General features: G+C 41.0%; 1 protein-coding gene across 1 annotated transcript; it reads right to left on the minus strand.

Moving 5' to 3' along the window:
- Nucleotides 1-6,805: 6,805 nt before the first annotated feature.
- Nucleotides 6,806-15,731, minus strand: LOC103773463 (ankyrin repeat domain-containing protein 26-like; the record flags this gene model as incomplete). The annotated part of the gene is made up of 9 exons (XM_008940831.1): nucleotides 6,806-7,098; nucleotides 8,046-8,281; nucleotides 8,994-9,275; nucleotides 10,931-11,072; nucleotides 11,444-11,556; nucleotides 12,854-12,988; nucleotides 14,110-14,187; nucleotides 15,279-15,372; nucleotides 15,556-15,731. Coding segments are annotated over 9 exons (1,549 nt in total), but the record flags the coding sequence as incomplete, so codon positions are not given.
- Nucleotides 15,732-16,007: the final 276 nt, after the last annotated feature.

Below are 16,007 nucleotides of genomic sequence, written 5' to 3' on the forward strand. Positions count from 1 at the left end.
TCCTGCCCTGCTGGAACACAACTTGCAATGCTCTGCCCTGAGAAACTGCCGAGATGGATGGACAGATGTCTCCAATCCAGACAAACAATTTTTTTTTTTTTTTTTTAACAGAGACAATTCTTGACTTTTTTTTTTTAGTGTGGCAGGAAGTGGTATGGAATAAGGGGTGAAATGTTGTGGTTTGAGGGTTGGGGGTGGGACAGGTGACAACCAGGACCCTGAGGGTCCTGGGGGGGAAGCGGTTGTTCCCTCCCCCTTCCTCTCCACACTCTTTAAAAGAGGCCACAGGTGGGGGCTCCAGCTGGGGGAGAGCTCAGCGGGGCTGCACCCACGCGGTGCCGAGCAATCCTGCGCCATCCGAGACCGGGTGTTGTATAGCTTGTGTTTACTTTGTTTTCCCTCCATCTTTGTGTATATATCTACCTCCCTTCTTGCTTTCTGTTCCCTGTTAAACAATATACCTTATTTTTATTAACTTCCAATCAGTGCAAAGTCTCTCTTACTCCTTACTTCCCTTGTTTATCTCTCCATCTGGGGAAAACTAAGGGAGAGGAAGGGGGAACACAAATTCTGCTCCATGGGGTCCTGCCCTGAGACCTTAAATGGAGACAATCTAGCAACAAGCCAACAAAAGAAACACTCTACAATGTATTCAACAATCCACAGAGGGCTAGAGCCTCAGGACAGAAAGCACTCTGCAAACACTCACAGAAGGAGCAGGAACACATAGTAATTCCAAGAGCCAAAAAACAGTAGGGCCATAAATCTGCAAAGTGGCAGGAAGAGCCCTCTCTCCAGGACTATAAGGATAGCTGTGACCCAAGTCATCTGCTCCTGCAGGAGAACCACTCAGTGGTACTTCACTAGAATAGTCTGTGCCTTCACATCTAGAAAAGCAGAGCACAGAGCTGAAAGAATAATGGAAAAGGACCCCCCAAATCTCTGATTGTTTTCAAGCATGTACAAGTAGCAGCAAAATCCTGGGGAGAAGGGACCCCTTAAGACATGAATTGAGACATAGGTGACAGAAAAAAGCAGGAAAACTAATGTTTAGGCCAAAAGACAACCCAAAACCAGGAACAGTCCTAAGCAAAGCAGTAGTAGTTGAAATGTTAAAAGAAACCACTTTCTCTGGTTTCTGGAACTTTCGCAATGACCAGAATGCCCACAGGACCCTCCATAACACGTGCAGATCAGTCAAGAAAATAAAACGATCCAGTTTTCCTCTTATTTTTTCTATTAACATCTTTGTGACTTTCATCCATGCCTGCAGAAAGAGAAATAGGTGGAAATAAAGCCAACACATTGATTTCTGACAAGGCAATGTAGAGCCAAGCAAAATACACCTTTGAGGACTGTTACTTGCCTCCACTGTTCTCTTCATACTGAGAGAAGTATGTGGTTGCCTTTATCTTATGTGATTAACTTGTTGTCTTGATTGTCTCCCATTCCATCTATGGGAGACTTCAGTTCCTTATTTGTTCCACCTACTGTCAGTTATGTGGTAGCGTTGCTAGGGGTGATGTTGATCGCCTGTGAACTAATTGACTTATTTGTACCCCCAATGATCATCCATGTAGTGACCCTTCTATGTTCAATACAGTTGAGTTACTAGTTTGTCTTCCTGCTGTCTGAGTCACTTACGCTAGGCCTAGTAATTGGCAAAACACTTACCCACATGGGTTGCTTAAGCATTGAATGAGCTGGATCCTGTAAGACTCGATGAGATTTTACTCAGAATATAGGAACTCAACTTCAGAACACTACTGATACTCCAGACACCTCTGTTAACTACCAAGAACTTTCTGAATATCAGAATTAGCAAGGAGGGTAAACAAACCTACTTCTACCCATTCTAACAAAATCCATACACTGTCATCTTGCAGAGAGTTAACTACCACAAAAGCCAATAGCGTTACAAATACATAATGCATGAAAGTACTCTGCAGCAGACACTTGTTCTCTTGCACAAACCAACATCTTCAAAATATTTGCAGTATTAGGAAAATGAGAATGCATCAATAAGTTTTAATCAAAACCTAAAAGCATAAATAGACAACACATTTCCAGTATAAAATGCCACCCAATATTAAACAATATTGGCTACAAACCTTGTCATGTATCTGGCTGCAGAGAAAAGAGAACAGATTTTTGATTAAGGAGCTGAAGAAGAAAGAAAAGCAGCCTTAAGTTCAAAGGTCTTCAGTGTGAAACAAGAAAAATGGCCTACATGTAAATGAAGCAAGTAAAAAGCCAACAGTATAAAGACTGCTACAATATAAGAGCGCTGATAGAAAACAGAATCAGAAAAGGAACAGATACTGAGATACAGAGTAGGAAGCAGATGTTCCCTTTCTCACGTTACATATAAAAACTGGTTTCATAAATCCACTAATTCACACTGGTTGCAGTTAGGAGAGTTCATTGTTCTTTTCTGTGTCAAGATACCCACATTCATTGTCACCAGCCTTTGGCACAGCTGTTCAGATTTAAGCTTGACATTTGTTAAACCTAGTAACAGGACGCCAGTCACAAAATCTCCTCGCAGCAGACATTTCTTGCCTTCATCTAAGGCAGCAGTTCCAAAATTATGGTACACAGGCCACTAACAATACCTTGTATTTGTGTTTCATCTGCTTGACTCAGTTTAATTCTGGGTGGTGACATGCCAATTCATGAGCAGTTTGAAAGTTTGTAGACCAGATCACAGACAGAAAGAATCCACCAAAGATCTCTTTACTCCTGTAAAGGACAGGCAACACACATGCACATCCTTCTGGTGACAGAAGTCTTACTATGCAACAAATTTCAGCCAGTGTCCTTCCAGAACATAATGAACTGCTAGTTGCCACTGTCACTGTAATTACATGCACAGATTTTTTCAAGCACTTGTAATTTATTAATTTCTGAAGATATAATAAAAATAAAAGCAGACCAAAAAATCCCCAGAGACGTCTGCATGTGATTGGGATTTTACTGGTTAATGAGCTAGCATGAATGTCAATATTTTTTGTACTTTTAAAGATACTTTGCATTTCTATTTCAAGCTTATTAATTTCTGTAGCATATATATTTAATAAGAAGGAAGGGGTTATATTATAATGGAACACGTTTGTTTATGTTTAGGTTTTTTTAAGAATAAAATGCTCTTTTTTTGCTGAGCTTGCAGCAATGACAATTTTTAAAAGGTAAGGCTATGTGTATAATGACTGACATTCGCCTCTCATTTTAGGAAAATTTAAATCTTTCAAGTCTTTAAACTCCAAATTCCTTAGTTACGCTTAGGAGAAGCAACTGTGTCCTCCTGCCAGAGCAGCACTTCTTCCTCTTTTTACACATCAGCACCATTTAGCAATGTTTTTTTCCAGCAGCTGTGTGGACAAAGAATTAATACCAGCATTTTGAATAACAGCAGCATGAAGTATTTTCACCTCCTTGCCTCTGAAGCTATTTCAGTCTTTACACAAACCAAATTTACATAAATATCCTCCTCTTATGAATGGAACATCCTCTACTTCAAATAGCCTTTCTCACCTTGAGGAAGCTACTGTGAGAAACACCAAACCTGCACAGAGAGCTTTGACTAAAAAAAGTGCAAGACCTGAGGAACACTGCAATTTAAGCTCCTTAACACCCTGCCATTATGAGCTTTAGTGGCAGAAGCAATTATAATCTCCAGCCAAGAAGGCACTGCTCAGCTTGAATTTAAAGGGAAGAAATTCTGTAGAAGAGAACCAGGTTACTGGAAGAAGTCTGAGGCATAGCTGAAGTGAATAGTAAAGTGAAGAAAAAAGCTTAGAGTCAGAGAAATTCTTCTGTCTTTCAATACCTTGGTGAACAGGCAGACCATGCAGAGGGATACATGCAGTTTTTCCATTTTCTTACTTCCTGACTTAAAGCCTTATTTCCCAATTCAATCCTCTTCTTTTGGATGCACATGTCAAAAATCCCATACTTTCAGTTCCTCAGAGATATGGTATGGCTTCAAACACTGTTCATGACATACCACACCCAGCTAAGGAAACTTAAGCCAAGAGCTCGAAGTGAAATACCCACTTAGATGCATGTCCTCTAGCAACTGCTCCACCCAAGAACCCCATTTCTTTTTTTTTATTGGAGGACCCTGAAAGAGAAGTTGAAGTTTTAACACTTTTCTGAATACACTGAACACAGAGTGACTTGAGGCTACAGACAGTGCCATTACAATTAATCTCAGTTTTTTCCTAACTAGTGATTACAGGAAAAAATATCATAAAAGGACATGCAGCTGGATTTAGTAATAGGGAAGATAATTCACATTGGTAATTTTGAGTCCCAGAGACCAACCTTTTGCTTTGATTGAGGAAAAACATACAGGCTGAGATTTCCTGCTTTTTCTTAGGAGAACCTGGTAGAAATAGTAAGAAATGGCCAAGCCTTCTGAGGATTTTGCAGTAGTTTTATTCACCTTCATTCAAGAAAATCTTCAGAATTTAATACTGTATTAGAATTTAACACTGTATCAGAATTAAAAGCTAACCCTGAGAAGACAAACTGTGTATAGTAAGAGTGAATTATCCCCACCTCCTCTGTTGACAATAAACTAAAAGTCTCCATAGGTTGAAAAGGAAGACCAGAGAAAACTTCAGGTGATTAAAAGTCCTACTCAGAAAACTGCACTAGGAAGAAGAAATGTAGGTATATAATAAAGTCTCCACACTAACAAACAAAACCCTACCTGGCATCAGTAACTGAAAACTGGGGAAATGTCATACATCATTGTTCTTCAACTTTCTTGAGAGCCTGATCAAGGCTGATGGGTATTTTTTTATTTTGTTTATTGAAACCTTTAAAGTGAAGCCTCAAAAACCAGTACCAAAACCTGAAAGCACTCTCCAGCAAAGCAATCCATCACAATATGTGAGACATGTGCTCCGAGAAGAAACTTCACAGGTTCTGTTGATGTCAGGACACTAAGTGAGAACAGCATCATCATTTTCAGACCTAATGCACACACTTCTTTGGAATCAAGCTCAAATGTTTTTCACCAGAAGATTTAGGAACTATTTTTCACAAAACATTGAAGCATCCTATATAACAATGTGAAATATAAATCTGCAGATATTAGCAACTGGATAAAAACAATGAGCTATGAAAAAGTAATTGAAAATATTTAATTTCTGTAGTATACTTAAGGGAAGCTAGTAAACCAGTAAAGGTTTACTCTTGATACTGACAAAAAAATCTTGATTTGATTTAATAATCTTGATATTGACATAACTTTGAGATGCCCAGAGAGTTCCAATTTCTTCTGGAAAATAAAAATGGAAAGGAGTACCTGAAGAATGTTGCTGTAATTCAGTTAACAAGCACTGCACTCACACTTTCTTTCCCTGCACTGTCTTTTATCCTGTTTCTTCTTTTTTCTTCACAGAAGGCACAACTACTAATCCTTTTCTGTTAAACTAGGGCAGCTTTTTTCGTAGAAGTGGGATGGTCTCCTCCTTTGCCTTTCTTCTTTTAACATCTTGCTTCCATCTCTCTGTCTGTCCTTTCCTCACTTGTTCCCTGCTCTCTACCCCTCTTTTTCCCTTCTCCTTATTTCACTTCTGCAGTGGGTCTCTGAATTTTGTGTCCTTTCTACTGCTTGCATGCAGAATAGCCCCTGTAGATGGTACAGTACTAATTGTGTCCTGAGTTCTTTCTGTAACCTATGTCCACCCCTCTGACCTGAAAAATATGTTCACAGTGATACAGAAAAGTTCATCTCTAACTGCCGCTGCTATGGATCATCTATAGTGCTTTGTCCATTTTTGTTTCCTTGTTGTTTGGTTTTGTGGTTTGGTTTTTTTTGTTTGTTTGTTTGTTTTTCTTAAACCTGTATGTAGACATAGTGTTTAAATGGGTTCTTTCCAATGTGGGTAGGACCACTGAACTCAGATAGACTTAAAAGCGAATTAATACTTCTCACATGCATTCAATAACAGAATACCCAAGGGAGGGATAGAACACTGACTGAATAGAGAAGCTTGTCCGTGCCCCAGTCCTACGCTCAGTGAGGAACCCATTACAACTACTCACATGTGATTTCCAAATCTCCTGATACAATGGTCCCCATTCTGTGGGGGATGTGCTAACACAGTAGCCAGTAATTGCAGGGTCTACTTTGACCAGAGGTATGACAGAAGCTGCAGCATTGCTGCAAAATTAGAAAGCTGTGAAGAGTTCCTGAGGAGTAGTTAATTTTTTACCTTTTCATATGATAGCTCACAGCAGTAACTACAAAAGCAAATGCCTCCTACACATAGTATACATCCCACACTGAAGTATAAAGTGAGAGGTTACGTGATCCTGTTTGTACCATCCTATATTTGAAGCATCCCTTTGTTGGTTTTGATGTACAAGTTCCAGGGAGAAAACTGCTAGAATGCAGATAAGTGAAGAAGAAAAAGATGCCTCAAAGAAAAATGTCTGATGGGATTTTGCACTTATGATAAACTCAGCCCTTTTAAATAGGTCATGCATACTGTACATTAACATTTCATGAACAGCTTAACTGGGAACTTCCTATGCCACAGTATTCTTTATTGCAGTTTGTCTTGTAGAATAATGCAGCTATGGAGTTCATTATTTAGATTTCAGTATTTTTTGGACTCTGAGCACTCTTGGGAAATCTGTACAACCCTGATGACCAAAAGCCTTCACCTCTACCACATACAGCTGTGTACTGTTTTTGATGACTAGTAGTTGTTTTGGTGTATTAAACCATATGGTTTGGAACCATAAATTGATTCTAACTTCAGGCAAAAAGCGTAACGTTGTTTACGGATACTCTTTAGCAGTGGTGGAGAATAGTATTTCAAAATGTTTACCTTGGCCACATAGGCTTCAGCTCTGTTTCTTGATGATAATGTGTGTCCAGCTGGGCTTAGGAAGCTTCCTCCTAGACTCAGACTTCTGTTGAGTGCCAAATTGTTGCCAAGATGTCCCGGTTCAGCTGAATACAGAACTGGACTTGCAGCCAGACCTCCACTGACAAAGCTGCTTGCTATTAAAGATTTGTTTCTGTGGCGCTCTCGAAGGAGTTTAGCGTTGGCTTCTGCTAGTCTCTCATTAGCTCTGAAACATTCAGAAGCATACAAAGAATTATCTTTGGTAGTAAGACTTTTTCAAAGTTATCCTCCAGGTCTTTGGCTACTATTTGACTCCTGAAAGTGGAAAGGATTAAAAGCACCAAAAACAAAACCATAATTTAATCTGAGGGGGTTTTTTTGAGAGCCTATTCCTAGGTCATACCATCTGCAAGGAGAAGCTAGAGTTACCAACACTCAGGACTTCTCAGCATTAGGGCTTCAAAGCAATCTCTGAATGCCATGAGTTTCTGTAGCTTCTTCCAAAAGGTATGTCACCTGCCTAAGAACTCTGGGCTACTCTCCCTTTCCCAAGGAAAGCTCAAACCTCAGACATACTGCTAAAATGAAAGCCAAAAAAGATTTATTTTTTTTCACAGAATCAAATTCTGTTCTCTGAAGGGCTCATCCTTATTCAAGTAGCAAAGGACATGAAATTTATCTTTCTGCCCTATACCAAGTAAGAGGAGGAGGTTACTAGAGATTGGAAAAAAAGGCTGCCTGTTAAAGCACAATTGATTTTAAGATACCTCATTAATGGTATGATGGTCACTGGTGTTACTGCTGGAGTAACAAAGAGAAATGAAGACAGTCCTGATGAACTGGAATAGGTTGCCCAGACAGGTGGTAGAGGCCCCATCCCTGGAGACATTCAAGATCAGGCTGGATGAAGCTCTGAGTAGCTTGATCTAGTTGGAGATGTCCCTGCATATGGCAGGGGGGTTGGACTAGATGACCTTTGGAGGTCCCTTCCAGCCCAGACATTCTATAATTCCATGGTTCTATGAAGCAGAAGCATCTCAGAGGTACTTTCCTCACAAACATGACATTTTATGCTTACATAATGCTGACCAGGTGCAGAAGAGAGATTTTAGGAGGAAAATGCATGAGGACAAAGTAGTATCTTATTACCGCTCCAAAACAGCGTGGACTTACCTTTCCAGTTTATTTGCTAGGCATCTTCTATTTTTTACTTCCTCCAGATACAGCTCTTTGTACCTTTCCACTTCTACCTGTGTGGATTCTTTTTGAAAAAGATTGTCTTGTTGGGTATTTTTTATCCTGTCCAATTCACATTCGAGATCTCTAATTCTATGTTTTAGCTGGTTTCTCAGTGAAGCATGATGACTGGCTCTGATTTGTTCTAATCTGTCCTGGGAGGCTGCCTGCGTCTGAAGCAGATAATTCACTTTCAACAACCACAAATTAAAAGAGAACTCACCAGTTGATTACATGTAACCCAATTTCAAGAGCCCATCTTTGCTCAGTGAGGCAAATGTGACCGTTCACTACCATCAGCAATCAAGGCTGAACCCTGAAACTACCACGCCAAGTAATTCTTTAAATTCAGAAATAACCCCCCCTCTTAGTACTATCGTTAATCAAAGCTACTAATGAAAGAACAGTATCTCTGTAGGGCAGGGCATAAAGAAAAGGATTCCTCAAAGAAATTTTGAGGATCCCTGAACTCCCCTGCAACTTGGGTGACTTATTTTCTGAGCACTTTCCCCTGTAAAGTGACAAAGCAGGGCCTGTTGGCCTGGCCATGCCAATGCTAAGTTGCAATACATATTCAAGGATGAACAGCAAGAACGTGACCAGTGAACAGTGATACCACCAACGCCCCACCCTGCCCCCCCCCAGGAACTGCAAAATGGAAATCTACCTTGGGGAAACTTTTAGTTCAGGACCCTGCAGACAACATCACATGCACATGAAATCATTCTTGCCCAGCCATATTCCCTTCTCCCACTCCACTTTAGGAAAGACAGAAGTACAGCACTAATGCACAGCATCAAGCACCAAAAATGAGATATTAAAAAATTATCATCACAACAGAAGTATATAATAAAGACTATAGACATAAGTGAGAAATTCACTTACCTGCAAAAATAGATTGACTTCTTGTAGTTTTTGTCTTATTTCTTGGCCAGCTCGTTCTTCCATCTCTCTTTTATATTGTTCCATTTGGCTATAATCCACCATGTTAGTCTCCAAACGATGTTTGAGGCTAGCCACCTCTTCTTTCAGCTGGCATTTGGTCTTCTCCAGTTTTTCATGGTTCCCATGCATGGTGGACAACTCTTCTCGCAAATCTTGATTTTTTACTTCTAGTTGCATGCATTTCTTAGACTCTGTCTCCAGCTGCTGGGAAAGTTCACCAACCTGCAGGAAAAAAAAAGGAACTCAGAGGAATGTAAAATTAGTAAATTCTGTGAGAATCTGTAAAGGGGTTGGTCATCAAGACTGTTTTTGTCATCTGCTGACTCAGTTTTAAAACCAAAGTGAAACCAGGCGCTTCTGAAAGAAGAACAGCTTTCACGTTATTTCTGATAGGATTCCTGAGGTTCCCATCCTTTCTCAGTTCTTCTGCAATAGGTCACAAACCAAGAGATACCAAAGTAGCAGTGTTTCACCCATAGGGCTAGACTGAAAAAAAACTAGGGCCATTCCATGAGAGGCTCATATGCTTATGGGAAATCAAACAACTGTACCTAGCCACCTTCTGGTTTCATCAGAAACAACATGTATCATGCTTTAGAGGAATTATTACATGCTGTCAACAGTCAAACATTCATGGCAGAACTGACAAGGCAAGGAACAGGTACTTTTTTTCCCATTACACTAAAAGATTTGTAAACACAGCTTCTACAGCAGTGGTGGAGGAAGAAGTATTCTTGGTCTAAACTGCAGTTTATTTTAAAAATTTTGCAGGAAATACCAGACTTTTAACAGGTTCCAATGGTCAACTACAGCTCCATTCTCCGCTTTCCCTCTCCAGAAACATACCTCTTCTATACCTACCGAACACAAAACAGGATGTCTGGTCCTTTATTAAAAAAAAAGGAGGAAACTAGTACTGTAAACACTACAAAGAGTAACAGAAAGTAGAAACTTCAGACTTATTTAAAACTGCCTAAATGTAATGCACTTCCCCATCATTCAAAGTAACTCTTCCAACAGAAACACAAATGCTACTAACTTTAGGACTGCCGGAGCTAGTATGAGTTGACTCATTCTGCATTGCTTTCTAAAAGCAATGGTAGCTTGGAAACAGGCTACTTTAGCAACAGATCTGACTAATGTGCAGAGAAGCAGATGAAAGGTTACACAGTACTGAACAGCCAGAGGAACCTCAAGAGCACTTCTGGAAACTCTACTCCTGGGTCCCCATGACAAGGGAAAGACAGCCTGAGACAGCTACTAGTGAGCAATAAGTCACAGAACGTTTTCTGCATCAGCACACAGCATCGTTTAGAAAGAACAGTTTAGAAAAACAAAATCTGAACAGCTTCCTGTTCAACTCGTGCCCAAGACATGGCTGAGGGAGTGATCTTTGGCAAAGCCAACCTCACACAGCTGTTACGAGTTATGGCAGTGTTACTTTCCTGCTCTTCCAGAGCAGGAATTCATCTCTCAGACCTAGAAGATGCAACCAGAGCATCAAGCTGCAGCAAGGCCACACTTCTCTCAGCCCTGACCCTTGGCACCCTGCCTGCCTTGCTACAGGGGTCTTGCTCTCACTCAGCCTTGCCCTCACCTCGCCCCTTCTCTGCAGGACATCTTGCCCTTGATGTGCTCTTGCAAGGTACTGCTTTGCACATAACATTTTCATCTTTATCCATAATAACTACATCAGTAGAAATTATGGTTAACTACTGTAACAGCAGAAGAGCTATCAAGAAAAGTCAGTCAGTTCCAGAACACAGCAAAGAAAAAAATCAACAGCGCGAAAAGAAGCATAGGGAAACAGTAACACAAGTCTCAAAAGAAAAAACACCACCACAGAAAAAAAAAAAATCAAACCAACCAGTGCTTACCTTTGTTCTTAATCTACCAACTTCATTGACCATTTCAGAATATCTGTTCTTCATTTCTCCCTGCAAATTAAGCTGGGATTCTCTCTCTCTCTCTTCATACAACCTTAGTTTCTTCATTGCTCTGCTCAGAAGCCTTTTCAACCTGCACAGCAAATATAGCCAAGAAAATAACGAAGCGAAGAACAACTGGCCTTTTTCACATACTCTCGTGTTGTGGCTTGCTTCACCCCAGGAATTACTGAGAAGAACCAGCATTCCTGTGTGACAAATTTCACCTGAAAAGGGGAAGAAAAGACTTCCTTCCTCCAGAAGAACCGCAAGGAAAGCTTTAATTGCAGTTCTTTTGGCAGCTATTGAGAACTATAGGCTCATGCACAGAAACACCTTGCAAGAACTAACATGCGTCTTTAGTTTGCTTACAAATAATCTATTATGTGCACCTATTCGTACATTAAAGCTCAGTAAAGTTTGGCTTCCTCAGGGATACCCCTTCACCATACTAAAAAGCCATACCTCTTACAGTCTTCCTGCAGTTCAACGTTTCTTTTCATTTCTTGGTCCAGACGCTGCTCGACTGGGCGTTTCAACTCTACCAGCTTCTTCACTTTCTTTCTTTCACTCTCATACTTTCAAAATAGAAAAGATACATAACACACAGAGCATAGGAACAGTAAATACATGCAGTATGTGCATCTAGCATTCTCCACAGAGAAGCTCCAATATCTGTTAGCCAAGTTCCATAGAAGGCCAAGGGACAGAATTCCTAAGAACATTTATTCACTTCAGGTTTCACATGAGACAGGCTAATACCTAACAACAGAAACAGGTGCTTCCACTGAAGCAATGGCCACCCTCTTCTAATGCTTCAAGGCAAAAAGGCGGAAATGATGGCAGTGAACACTTTTGACAGTTCCTCTGTTTATAGCAGGGATTGCATATATGTGGACATCATGGAAGAACAAAGGTCAATCTAAGCTTTAAAGGGATCTCCAAGGACCAGGAGGCAGGGGCTTGCAGAGGAATTTGATCTTTTGGAATTCTTCCATGTTTTATCCCCTTGTGTCACTACCTCCATCTCTCCTTTGTGAGTATTTACATATTCACATGTTGTTCTTCCTCTTGCTATTTTCTCAGCTAAACCCCAGTGTGGGAGTTGAGCTGCAGAGGAAAAACCTTGGGGGCTTTGGGGACTTTCCAAGGGGGCTTTCGAGAAGCTGCTGCATAGGGAAACAGTTAAGGCATTCAATGATTGCTTAGTTTGAACTGTTGTGACATGGCATGGTTGGTTGGTGGTGAACAGGAGGAACTTTTAAAAGGCATAAAAAGGGTGTGCTTCAATAAAAAAAAAAATTGATTCACTGTTAAGCTGGGTCTGTGCCCTCATTTGCCACACCCCAGAGTAGAGGTGGCAGCTGTTCTGACTTTGTACTTCTATAGAAAAGGAAAAAGGGGGAAAGAGTGGCCCTTGGAAACTGGCAGCCATTTCTTTTTTCCAAAAGCATTACTTCATCTGGCCAGAATTCCTTCAGTACACTTTTCTGCAAGGCTTTTAAGCTCCCCTTGCTCTGAAAACATGCAGCAGCTCCTCCATACAGTGCACTGGAAACATGAAACATTTTAACTATGCCAAGGAAACACAGGGTCAGATGACCAGAAGGAATCCAAGGAAAGAACTGGGGAACTGCAGCCTTGTGCTCCATGTGCACCACTGACACCAAACCACAATGGAAACTCTTCCCAACATTTTACAGAAAGATACCCAGCTAGCTTTTATTCACTTCCTGCATGACCCCCAAATGACAAGATACTCAGCACATGAGCAGCAGGGAAAACCAGGAAAAGCCAAGTATGCAAGAATGTTACAAAGAGGTGAACACGGTTCTCCTGGGTGTTGGACTGACACCTGGAGACTACTGGGCTCACCTGTTCCAGGAGTTTGGCCTTTTCCCTGTCAAGCTGAGCAACATGTTCTTCAAGGTGGGATCTTGTCTTCAACTGCTCCTCCCACATGCTGTGCGAGTCCTTTGACGTGAGAGCCAACACATTCTGCTTTTGCATCTGTGAAAGCAACAGTGGCAAAAGAAAAAACTAAGGTGACTGTAAAGACAATGCTGCAATAGAAAGCAGTAACTTAAATGGAAATAGGCCTAAGCTTTCCTCTCCCCATCCAAGATCCATGGTAAAGGTTAATGTGTACTATAAAACAAACTTTAGGAAACATAACCAAGAAAAACAATTGAAGCTGGTGGAATGAATGAATGTTCTAGAAGTGGTAAGAAGACAGACATGCTCAAAATGACCCTACAGCTTTCTTCTAAAGGTCCTCCAGAGTTCATAAGGATACATACTTTATAGTATGATAATTCCTCCAGTGCCCACAGTGCCACAGAAAATACCATACCCTCACAGATTCTGTAACAACTGTACAACTCCCAAGAGCAAGGAGCAAAATGTTTTCAGATCAGCAATGATATTTATAGTTCTACCCAAAAGGACAAAGGTTTGCTTAGCAGATGCATTTGAGTGGAAGAGAACTTGCTGATGCAGTTCAAGTATAAAGAAAGCAAGTTGACTATATCCTTTTAGTGGCATTCTGTAAGGGGAAAAAAAAACAAGTTTAGAGATGCACAGGAAGTGATGAAAACCTTAGCACAAAGACTTAGATAAAAAATCCTCAGGGTGTACAACTTACTCAAGCGTCCTTACACAGGAGGTGAGGCACTGGGTCTTATGAAAGAAGCTAACATGGTCTCAAGGGCAACCTCTGACAAAGCTGCAAAGTTAACATCCATCTCCCAAGTCCAATAACCTCTCCCAGCTTTCAACCACAGATTTCAGCCCTGCTCACAACATCCATCCTATCAATCATCTGCCACAGCTTAACTCTAGTAGGTAGCTACTTCAGCACTCCTTCGTTTTGTGGGATGCGGGAGAGAATTTATCAGACAAACTGTACTGAAGAACAAGTATCTTGCAAATCACAACAGAAACACAAAACACAGCAGCAGGGGAATGAGGAAATATACAGCCTTTTTCCTTGAGGGTGCCTTGCCCTAAAACCAGAAAGGTTATTTGTCAGCTGAACTGTGCCTACACAGCCCACCCGCTCTTCTCATCAATTACCTGCACATAAAAAATACAAAGACTAAAGCAGTCGTTCACAGAAGCCACCCAGGTACCTGCTGATGGTGGTGGTCCTCTACAGCTGCCTGTGTTGTCTGTAAGCCAGTTATCAAGTCTTCCAGGCAGTTATGAACCTACAGAAGCATTAAAAAGCAAGACGACACTATGACTTTCCAGACTGAAGTTTACACTCATTACCAAAAATAAGTGTTAATACACCTCTTCATTGCTCAAGTATTTACATCCCGCACCACTGATCAAAATGGCCTTAGTTTGATGCCGCTATAATACTGCTAGCAATCATCACCTCTGCTGTTTGCTTCATGAAGAGGCAATACCACGAAGGGTACAAAGAATCTTCAAATGAAAACAGGCAGAAGGTTTTCCCATCCACAGTACATTAGAAAGCCATGCCCTATTAAGCAAAGTGGAAGGACAAGCATGAAGACTCCCTTCCCTCTGCTCTTGTCAGTATCACTACATCAAAACTCAACTTTCATATGTAGCTATTTTCAAAATCTCTTCAGCACTAATTAGCAACTATAGTTGTAACAAGAACACTAGTTCACTGTAATAATAAAAAAAAACCAACCCAAAACTCAAATTGCCATAGATGAAAGCACCTTATCTGAAGCTAAAATTAGGCACTACATAGAGACAGTGGAAGTTCCAAGGCTCGCACCAAGTTCTGCAAATGATACCACAGGAATTCCTCTTCACTTTCATCAATACAAACACAACTCAATAGCCAAAAGAAAAGCAATTCTGCACAGCAAAAGATCTGGAGTGTGTAAGTTTTATTCCAGTCTAATTCCTGCCAGTCAAGACTCCAACATAAGTGCTTGGCATCAGTATCCCCTGTGGATGTTCCACAAGTTAATTGATGAATACCTTTAATGACACACATCGCAACAAATGGCTGAATCTGCATCTGATGTCATGACGAGTCTAAAGCAGCCATCACATGCTAGTTACACTAGCATATTAGTGTGAAATCCTTACTTTTTAGTGTGTTAAGTAGGACTTGCTATAGCAGCACAGGCAAACCCTGAAAACCAGAAAGCAGGGGAATGGACCAGCCTACTTTCTGAGCAGCCTCTATTCACCAGAATGCAGGAACTGAGCTCCCCCAGGCTCTCCAGGAAACTTCTTCTTAAAATTGCCTGATAGAAGTGGGTAACTAGGCTCAGGGGCTCACAAAAAGGGACTTTTATGACCAGCTTACTGAGGCAGAGGCTTGCAGGTCTCTCTGAAGGGCTTCAGTCCTCTTGCTTTGTTGCTGGACTGTGGCTTCCAATCCGGCATTTTCAATTTCAAGGCTTAAAAAGAAAGATAAGTCTTATTATGGAAATACACCAGAGCACCAGTTCTGAAAGAACATCACCTAAGACAAAAACATCCTTCAAAATTGTGTATTAGCTTGCTGTGATGCAACAAGGGTGTCCTGTTTTCCCACCACCCCAGGAAGCAACAGACATCTTGCTTCACTGTGTTACTCTTACCGCTGCACGTGTTCTTCCAGTTGTTTGACAGTAGTCTTACTGTCAGAAAATGCCACCAGGACATCCTGCAGTTTCTGGGAGGAAGCCGTTACTTCTCTTTCCTTACTATCCAAGGCAGTTTTCAAGTCACGCACACAATGCTCAGACTGAAGATGCTGTTCTTCCACCTCCCGCAACTGTAAAATCACAGCAAAAACCCACAGCAGGCAGCTGAGCTTTTCTAGAGAAGAGTCAACTGCTGCTGAAGAATTCAAGTACTGCATGAACAAGTTCATCCTTCTCCTGAAATGAATTCACAGCTCTGCCAGAAGGAGATTAAGATTTTTATTTCAGACCTCTGAGGCTTCACTACTTCCACTGTCATAAGAACACTGCAAAAGGCAGTCCCGGCCTCAGAAAGTAGCTTACAGTTCACTTGCAAGAAGACCACTTAAGGATGGCAAATTACAGAA

The sequence above is a fragment of the Merops nubicus genome, unplaced genomic scaffold (genome assembly GCF_000691845.1).
Source record: "Merops nubicus isolate BGI_N331 unplaced genomic scaffold, ASM69184v1 scaffold8925, whole genome shotgun sequence".
Classification (NCBI taxonomy): Eukaryota; Metazoa; Chordata; class Aves; order Coraciiformes; family Meropidae; genus Merops; species Merops nubicus.